Source organism: Glycine max, chromosome 6 (genome assembly GCF_000004515.6).
Source record: "Glycine max cultivar Williams 82 chromosome 6, Glycine_max_v4.0, whole genome shotgun sequence".
Classification (NCBI taxonomy): Eukaryota; Viridiplantae; Streptophyta; class Magnoliopsida; order Fabales; family Fabaceae; genus Glycine; species Glycine max.
The window spans coordinates 2,693,964-2,704,367 of NC_038242.2; the positions used below are offsets into that span (position 1 = coordinate 2,693,964).

The following is a 10,404-nucleotide window of genomic DNA, read 5'->3' on the forward strand; positions in this document are numbered from 1 at the left end:
ATTATTATTTAAAATATAATTTCTATAATCTCTTAGATTATCTAATTTCTTTATTATTTTTAATATAAAAATAAGTATATCAATTTAGTTTATTTTATTTTAGAACCACTCTTTACAAGAGCATGCGAATAATAAGAAAACAACTCACCCTATCCTCACTTCAAACTTAAACAAAGTTTGAGTGACAACACTATATTTTATTATTGGTTTTTTTTGGCTCTCTCTATTTTGTTCTGTTTTTTGCTACTAAGCTTTTTTGTGAATAAGGTTATAAGGTGATAAGTGATTCTTAATTTGGTAACGCAATATCACGGATAACAGATTCTTTCTTAGATATTTAAAAATAAGATTAATGTCTATACATTGATGGTATAGAATAATTGTACATTATCATTCGATCACAAATCATCATTTAAATTGCTTTAAAATAATTATTTTAAAAATTAATAAACTTATCTTATATAATAAATTATAATTTAATAATTGTGTAAAACTTTTTATACTATCAATTATAATCCTTTTTCTAATTAAGAATTAACAAGAACCAAAGGCCACAATATAAAATGTAGTGGAATAACAACTACTTATGTATTATGGGAGAGTAACCTATTTGTATTAAACATTTTTTTTTTACCGAGTGAATAACAATTTGGGGCGCAGCCAGCTCTAGTTCAACGGACAAAGCCCCAGCGAGGTTCTCTGAAATTGAACATTGATGCATCCATTTTTGAAAGACAGCAGCAATATGGAGTAGGAATATGCATTCAAGTGCAATATTCGAAACTGACTGCAAATTGTTAGTGGAAAGTATTTACTCCAAACAAAACGGATCCTCTGAATTTCACATGTTGGTTGATAAATGTAAGCTTTTGTTAAATTTAATCTCAAACTCAATGGTGAGTTTTGTAAGGAGACAAGCAAACATAGTTGGCCACAATCTTGCAAAGGCTTTTAAGTTTAATGCTCACATCTAACTCTTTGATCGAATTTCAAAATGTATCTTTTCTCAGATTATGAATGAAATGCAATAATCTTGGTTCATTTTTTTTTATATATATAAAAAAAAAAAAAACAATTTGAGGCGGGTGCAAGTGAAGCAAGCAACTGGTAGAAAGCAAGTTTATTACTCTCCGAAGCAAGTAAAAAGCAACACGCATATCTAAGAAGCAAGACAAGTAAGAAGAAGCAATCGAAGAATGCGTGAGGAAAGGATTATGTTTAGGGAAAAATTAAGAAAGTCAAAATAGTCATTTTATAATTTAGAACTCCATATCTAGTACCATCCTAAATTGATCGAGGAGGACAAAAACAAGATTAAATAATGAAATGCAATGGATTAAGTTTTATCTTCTTCCATCAATGTCATTTTTACAAATTAAATAATAGAATAACTTTTCCATTTTCCTCCATTCCACTCTTTACCATTAATTAATCTAAACATAACCTAAGGTACTTCCTAACATTTGTCTCGTGGATTTGGTTAATTTTTTCCATAAACACTATATTTCTCCTAAAATGTCACTTTGTAACACACAAAGGATGCTATCCCTGTGCAAATGCATGTCCTTCCCGAACACCTTAGTGAGAAATTAATTCATGTTTGCTTGTTTGTTTGTTTGCCTCCTTCGAGGTAATTCAAATGATTTACAAACAAACTATTCCATAAAAAAGATAGTTGTATTGGATCAATCAAATGACTTGCTTGGAAAACTACTTGACGAAGGAGAGCTCTGCTCACTCAACCACAAGTCTTGGTCTTGCACCGAGACTGGTGAGTTACTATTGGGCCTTTGTAATGACTTTAAATTAATAGGCCCAGTTTGGAGCTTGAGGTGGCCTTTACCCTTTGCCCCAAAATTCCTCGTTGCAATGCTTAGTGGTTTCTCACATTCATTTGACGAGGAAGAACAGGAGGACAATTCCGTCGAGGTTGCACAATTGTTGTCTCCCAATGTAGTCCACCTACTCAACCTAAGCTGCTCTAACTCTGAAGCCACTTCTGTCATTGAAGGCCTCATGTCCCTATGGAACGCAATGCATCTGAATGCGAGCTCAGCCACCTTGTGTATGGATGAAAGGGTCCAAGCATCACTTCTTACTTCAGGTTCAAGGAATGGGTCTATAATTTCATTTAAAAGCCCTTTCCCGATCTTGTCCGCAGCAAGAGAAGCTAGATTCACTTCATTATGCGGACGTGAAAAGTCCACCACTTTCAATCCTGTTATGATCTCAACAAGAACAACACCCAAGCTATATACATCACTCTTGTCAGAGAGGTGAAAGTCTTGATGGTACTGTGGATCAACGTAGCCGGGGGTTCCTTGTGGGGTTGTCGAAATGTGGGATATTTCGGTCATCCCTAGTCTAGAAAGACCGAAATCTGCCACTTTGGACCTGAAACAAAAATGATCCATAAACACCTTGAGCTAATATACACAAAAAGAAAAAGATAAAAAATGTAGATGTGATAGGTAACATGATATGTCAAGTAGAGATATAAAAAGAAACTATGAGAAATCATTACATAGTCTAAAGAGAACTATGGTCTTGCCTCTTGATCAATTTCTATGTAACAAGTAATTGAGTGTTATTAACTATTTTTTTAAATTGAAAATCTCAATTATATGTTGCGTGAAGAATGGCCAAGATCATGAATAAATGGTGCTCGAGAATCATATAATAATTTCTAAGAAATGAGAGATGTGAATAAAGTATTTATACTATAACATGTTCATATATCATTACTCATGCCTGAAATTGTAGTCCAAAAGTATGTTACTGGACTTGATGTCCCTGTGGTAAATGGGGGGACAAATGGCTGAATGAAGATATGCTATGGCTTGTGCAGTTTCAGTGGCAATCGTGAGTCGAATTGGCCAAGGAAGACCACTCCCCCTCTCCTTCTGCAAGTGCTGACTCAGTGTTCCATTGGGCATGAACTCATACACTAGGATTTGTTCTCCGTATTCAATGGAGCAACCCAACAAACGAACTAAATTGGTGTGGCTCACTGAAGAAAGGAGCTTGATCTCATTCATTACTTGCTCAATACTATCAGTGTCTCTGTGTTTTATCCTTTTAATGGCAACCCATTCATTGTTGTAGAGTTTCCCAGCATAAACAGTCCCGTATGCTCCCGTTCCAAGCCGTTGCTTCTCGGAGAAACTATTTGTGGCTTTCTCAATGTCTTTGTAGGGATAGATAGGAACGCTATTTTTGCCGGTGGCTTCGGTTAAGCGCCTTTTCGTGCTATTTGTGACTCTCAATTTGGAGCGTCGGCGATAGAAACAACACAATGAACCCAAAGTAACCATCAGCGAAACACCCACAACGAACCCTGCAAGATATTCGATCAATTCAATGAGTAACTACTAAGTACTAAAAGTAATAGTTGAAGAGCAAAATGTGCGGTTCATAATGAAATAAGCACATGTTACCTCCAATTAAGACAATGAATCTCGTTGTTCCTCCACATCGACCAGATATGTACTTCGCTGGGTTGCATGACGAGGCTGTGCGTTACAAGGACAAAATCACATGAAAGAGTGAATTAAATGTTAAAATCCATCGAGTGAACATAAAAAATAGAGTTTTGAAATCGACAAGATAACTGAAATGAGTATGTACATGCATCATACAACTGATTTCAAAAACTCACACACCATGTGCTCATTCCTAGTGTTTTTAAAAACTGTTTGTGTACATCATACAATATATTTTCAACTTTTAAAAGATAAAACGAAGTTTTAAATACTTTTATTTTCAACTTTCAGTTTTTAATTTTGTATTTCATCATCTTCTAAAATTATAAAAATAGTAATAAAAGGTTCAAATTAGCTACGTCATGCCAAAACATTAGAGAGAAAAATATCTCTAAAAAACTAATGTACTACATTAAAATAAACTAAAATGTAGCATGTACCGTATAATTTTGTTTCTTGATCCCGCTAATATATATCTCAGGATTGCAGGCTGAATAATTGGCGAAACTATGTCTGAATTATTAATGCCAAACTCAAACATCAAATCCAGATTTACATGTTAAAGGCGGCTGTCTCTTTCTTCATTCTTTATTTACAAATTTTAAGAAAAAGAAAAAGAGAGAGAATTGGAGTAATAAAAAGTTCAATTGTGAGTCATGCCTTGTTGTTAATGGACTATGGTCAGCGAGATTGTTGGAACTCTGCAATTGGAACGATGCAGTTCCTGTAGAGCAAGAGTATATTTTGAAGAATAAAATTACTTAAATCTTTAACTAAAAACTTAATAGTTAAAATTATGATAAAAGTTAAATATACGGAGTATAATAAAATTTGAGATTAATTATTATCCGATTAATTAATTTTAATTAAAATTTTTATATATTTTTTTAATATTTAATTACAAATAATTAGGTTAATAGTTAAGGGAGGATTTTAATTATTTATTTAAGATCATAAATTAATCAATAGTTTTAATTTCTCTACAGTTTTGTTAGCATAAGTATTTAAGCTTGATTTTAAGCATATATAAGTGATAATTTAAAAAAAATATTCGTTTTCATTCACATAGAATTCAACAAAAATAAATGTGATAAAATCTAACAAAAAAATTGAATTTTGGTTATGCATTTAAGCTTGATTTTAAACATATATAAATGCTAATTTTTTATCAACAAAGAAAGAAAGTAATTTCCCCCCTTTTATCACATTTTCTTATTAACTTTTTACTTATTATTTTAAAATATGAAATATTTTTATAATTTAGGATATTGAATATATTTTATTTTTGTATTTTTTAATAAAATGTTGAGAATATATAGTATTATTCTAAACTTAAACCTCTTTATTATTATTATACTAAAGAAATTATTAATCGTAACTTGTCAGGTTAATTAATAAACTTTTAGATTTATTATTATAAAAAATAGAATATTCAGTAAATTATGAATATAATGCATTAAAAATATTTTTTTTATTATTATCTAATATATTTCATAAAGAATAATCTTAATTGAAAGGGGAACATTGAAAAAATTATTATTCTTTATTAATATAAACTATTTTAGCGAATAAAGAATTACAACTAACCTATTTTAAAAAAATAGAGAATTTTAGGTGAAACTTTCTTTTCTTGTGATGTGGGCATCAAACTCTTCCAAGTTACAGTTTTCATATATGAGGAAAACTAATGACACTTTTTTTTTACACTTTCTTTGGTTAATTAGAATTTTTAAAAATTATCAATTTGATAGGTTTTGTTTCTCATTTAATATAAATAAAAAAAGAAACATTGAGAAATAAAACCTATTAAAATTAATTATTTTTAATAAATCCTTACCAATAATAAAAAAGTATTCGAAAGAAAGTATAAAAAGAAAATTGTTAGCATTCCTTTTTATGTATATAGACAAAAAAGGGAGAAATATAAAAAGAATGAAAAGCCCCTTATGGAGCAAATTATGGAAAGAAAATTTGACCAGTTGGCTAATTGATTAGTCTGGTTGACTTAAATTCCCCGTAATCATGCTGCTCCAATAAATTAAGTGACACGCATGTTTCGGGTCCACTATTTTTTTGCTTCCTTCGTTTCTTTATATCGGTTGCTGCCGGGTCCTACTCTTCTTCCTTTATGGCAATCTTTCCCAGGGGTACTCTCGTGATTAAGAATTTACAGTTATTGATGGCTTCTTTCCATACTTATTCGCACCTTATTTATATTTATGTAATTTTTACTATTTTATTTAAAATAATTCATTTTATTATTTTAGTTAAATTCTTCCTTTTATGTCTAATAAACTCATATTTTATTTTAATCTAAAATTTTAAGAGTCTGGTTTATAAGTTTTCTTCTTATTTATATATACTCAACTTGGGACTTCACTTAAATTTATACTCCAAAAGAAACACGATTTTTTTTTATGTGTATCATTGTCGCTTGCTAGTTAATAATATATTAAACATATCATTTTCATCATGCAATTATTTCCAACAGAACTAAAAGTCCGTGATCACCATATGTCAGCAATCAGCAAGAGTAATACGCGGGATTTAAATTACTAAAGTTTGTGCAAAATTTCAAAGGTAACAAAGAAAAACTTTTAGCTTAAATTAAACCTCAGCATTATTTGTTTATTGGAGGTGAAGCTTTAACTTTATCGTGAAAAAAACAAAGATGTTGTCATTATTTGGCTAGTGCCACGCTATGTTTTCAAATTTCAACCTAATGCCATCTTATGAACACGACGGGGTGAGTGCAGAACAAGGTTGAATCATGAATGCCTAATAAAATCTAACAGATAAAAGCTAAACGAACAAGCCAACATGGAAATCATTGTGCAAAAAACAAATCCAAAACAATTGGCGATATAATAATAATAAAAAAGAACTAACCTTTCCGGCAACCAGTTCCGGCCAAAAACCCATCGCCGACGAACCCGTCGCGGCAGCGACACCGGAACCCGGGCTTTCCATCCATCGGAGACTGAAGCGTGGTACAATTGGCATGATCAGAACATAAACACTGATCTCCCTGAAGCCACCATCCAAGTTGGATTATATTTACATCCAAAGACAAAGGCGCACCGGAAATGTTTTTGATATCTGGCGCTGCAAGGGACGACATAAAGTACTTGCATCCAATTTCATCCAACGTTCTACGATCTACGAATCCGTTGGTTCTGTTCTCGAAGTAGCAGCTCAATTCGCCGGTGCCGGAGGCGTTGTTGCAACCCACGGATTCGAAGTGGGTCCGGACCAGAGTCTCCGGTATGAAGCAAGGTAAAGGCGTTCCGGTGCAGTTCTCTAAGAGGATCACGTTTCGCGAAGTGGGTGCGTATTTGTGGCTGAACAGATGGTGGAGGCTATCGAATGGGCGATTGCATTGAGCTTCAATGCTCACGATCATGCTGTCTGTGTTGACTTTGACCGGGAATTCTCCGACGGAGGCCACGCCGGCGGTGCATTTCAGGCGTATTGCGCAGCCGGAGGAGAATCCGAATGGGTAAGGGACGGGTTTGGAGGAACCGCATGTTTGGCGGCACTCGTGGTGGTTCACTTGGGCATTCGTTGTTGGAATGAAAAATGTTATTTTCCCCAAAACAAAGATGATGATGAACAAAAGAAGTTGTTCTTGTTTTTTTTTAGTGATCATAGTGGAGAGTGTTTTAAGGAAGGGTGTTTTTCATTAGGGAAAAGTGGGAAAGATAGAAACATATGTTTGATGCAAGAATTTTTGTGTGGATAATGAGAGGATGGGCGAGTGCATGTGATTTTCTAGATAGGGGTGAGGGTTTTGATTGGGAAAACGTATGGAGGAAAGAAATGGAATTTGTGGAGAAGACTTGACTAAAGAAGGTGGAGGGTTTGTTGTTTCCACACCTATCTCTTTCTTTCTTTGTCTTCTTTTCATATTCTAGAGATAATTGTTTGATCACATTAAATAATGGAAAAGAGAAGAGCGTAACGTTCATAATGGAATAGAGTATTATAATAAAAGGACACTTTCCAAAAACATGTTTTGAATAATCTTGGTGGGTGCTGAACTGTTGATGCTGCTTGCTCACGGGTGGTAACGTTCGAGACGGGAAGGGATCAAGGAATGAGTGTAGGGATCATGGAAGATGAATTTACAAGAAATTGTGCAAGAAAAATGAAGCAAACACTTGGATTTTGCTTTTTTCTTTTTGGGCAATTGTAAATCTTCTTGAAATAACTTCAGCATCATCTTAGAAATTACTTGTGAACAATTTTAACAAATTTACTTTGAGTCATGAAAATTGATTTTAAACAGGAATTTAATTGAAATAGATAGTATGTTTTGAAATAGAATAATTTTTTTTATAATTGTTATTTGATATGGATATACATAGTATGTTTAAGGTAAATTGTTGATGTATTTGAGTGAATTGTTGACTTAAAATTATTCTGAAAAAATGTTGATTGATGTGTTACAGAGGACCAGAGTTTAAGTTTTTTTTTGAGGTCGATTGATATTTTGTTAAAGTAAAGACACCACAAAAACATTAGCAAATATTTATAAAGGAAGCTATGACACAAAAATGTACTAAAGTGATAATGCATATTAAAGGCTTAAGTATTACATTGATGTTAGTGGTATATATATGTGTTAGAGATGAATTAGATTTCCTTGCATAGGATTCATGGCTTCTGTGTGCAATTATATCCTATTTTGATTTATTCTTCATGAGGTAGTTTAGTTTTTTTTTTTTTTTTTTTATATTATGACCATGATCAATGTTAGTGAGTTAGGATTGACCTTACATTTCAACCTAGGAAAGTCACTGCATGGAGAGATATGAAGTTGCTATTGATTCCTACAAACTTTGTTATTGACCCCCTACAAATAAAAAAAAATTGTAGAAAAAACTTTATCTCTCAATTCAAATCGCATCACATTACATGTTTTCTCTTTCCCTCCTCTATTTTTGGATGTAACAAATTAAATCATGATATCATTGTCTTGAAAACATATAATATTTTTTTTTAAAGCTGAGTTCGAACCCCACCACCTTCCATCTTTTCTCTTTCCCTCCTCTATTATTAGATGCAACCAAATCATAATATCATTGTTTTGGAAACACAGAATCATGGTTTTCTTGTATTTTTTAAGTCAAAAAAAGAATCATGATTGTATGTACAAAATACTTGAAAAAATTGTGATTTCGTTGAGTATTGTATACACACTTTGTATACTACAACGACAGTATGAGTTTCGTACAAATTATTTTGTGGTATTACAAAGAATGCGTACAAAATACTTAACAGAATTTAGTTTCTACATAGAAAAAACTCAACAAAAACATTTTTTCTTTTAAATTTTATACGTGAAATCATGATTTCATTGAGTATTTTGTATGCATTTCGTATACAACAATGAAAAATGCATTTTTGTTGTAATACGGTAGTTTTGTGCAAAATCTACAACGAAGACGGATTTCTGTTGTAGTACATGGGTGCAAACAAAATCAGCCACGGAAACATATTTTGTAATACTAGATTTTGTCCGGCACATCTTCTACTACAACGGGAACATATTTCTGTTATAGATTTTGTATGCAATTATACAACAGAAATATATTTCCATGAGAATGGTATTTTCGAAAAAATAATAATTTCAACCACATGACAGAGACTATTAGAAATGATTTTGGGGCCAATAGTAGCTCCATGTATGAATTGAACTTAAGCCCACTTCATTACAATATACTAGGTTTTATTTTTTTAGGAAACAATATACTACATTTAGAACTTAGAACAAATAAGTTGTACAAAATGTTTTATACGGCTGTTCAGTGATGTTTTTTTTTCTTTGTGGATTCTATTCTCTGATGTTTGACATATCATTGAAAATATTAAGTTTTTCAATATTAGTTATAATGGTTAATTATTTTGTAATGATTTTTTAATTTGTGATTGAATGCAATGTAATAAAAGAAAATTTATACAATCAATTTTTTTTCCCCATTTTGAAATTAATTTCTTTAAATATTTTGGATTATGGTAGTTTTGTAATTTAAATGATTCCAAATTGATTTTCATTTACTTGGTTAAATACTAGATTAACTCGTGAAGCCCAATCTAATTTTATTCAGGGGTGTTTTTTTTCCTGCACTTTAGGAACTGCCTTTACTTAGTTCCCTTCAGCTCAGTCCACCAGTGTGTGCCCATTGACGAGTTAAGTTTGATATAATATCTGTCTATTGGATGTTCAATCGCTCCCTGCTCCTCCAATACTTACTAGTAGCTTCTTAGGCATTTTGTTTTTTGCATTCTTACCGTTGAATCTTGCAACTTTCATTATATTTCGGATTGTGATGGAAGATGCAGGATTCAAATAAGGAAGCAGATTCAAATTTCCGCTTCTTATGTGTGCACAAAGGTTTACAAGAAGACCAGGCCCATTACATATCAATGCCCGACTAAGATGTCTAGAATCAAGAGATTCCGATTTTAATTTGCAAAATGGATTGGGTTCGAGCTCAGTCATCTATCTAAACTATCCAACATATACCAGAATCAGGAAAAAAGAAAATAAAATAAAATCATCTCATCTGACATTTTGACAATCTCGATCTCTAACAATATTTTAAAGAGAAATTGCATTTATTCATAAATTTCGTTAAAAAAAAATATACGTATAAAGAAAATTTTGTAAAAAGAATAGGTTAACATGATGGACAGAATACAAAATAATATTGTAAAAAATTATTATAAGGATAATATAATTTTTATTTTCCCAGTATATAATTCATAGATACACAGTTACACACTAATAAAGCCCAGAAGCCAAGAACTAAGAAATTATCTTGTTAAATTTAGTTTAGAAAAAGGAAAGGGGTCAGATTAATAATCATAGTAATTTACAAGGCAGCAAATGCATCATCGAGCCACTTCTTTCCCTGAG

The 10,404-nt window shown here is 32.0% G+C and overlaps 1 protein-coding gene across 1 annotated transcript; it reads right to left on the reverse strand.

Moving 5' to 3' along the window:
- Positions 1-1,582: 1,582 nt before the first annotated feature.
- LOC100777480 (wall-associated receptor kinase-like 14) lies at positions 1,583-7,407 on the reverse strand. Its single transcript, XM_003527655.5, has 4 exons — positions 6,372-7,407; positions 3,438-3,512; positions 2,752-3,337; positions 1,583-2,394 (listed from the first exon to the last, which is right to left on the reverse strand). The coding sequence occupies exons 1-4, from the start codon at positions 7,129-7,131 to the stop codon at positions 1,686-1,688; spliced, it is 2,130 nt and encodes a 709-aa protein (XP_003527703.1). The 5' UTR covers positions 7,132-7,407; the 3' UTR covers positions 1,583-1,685.
- Positions 7,408-10,404: the final 2,997 nt, after the last annotated feature.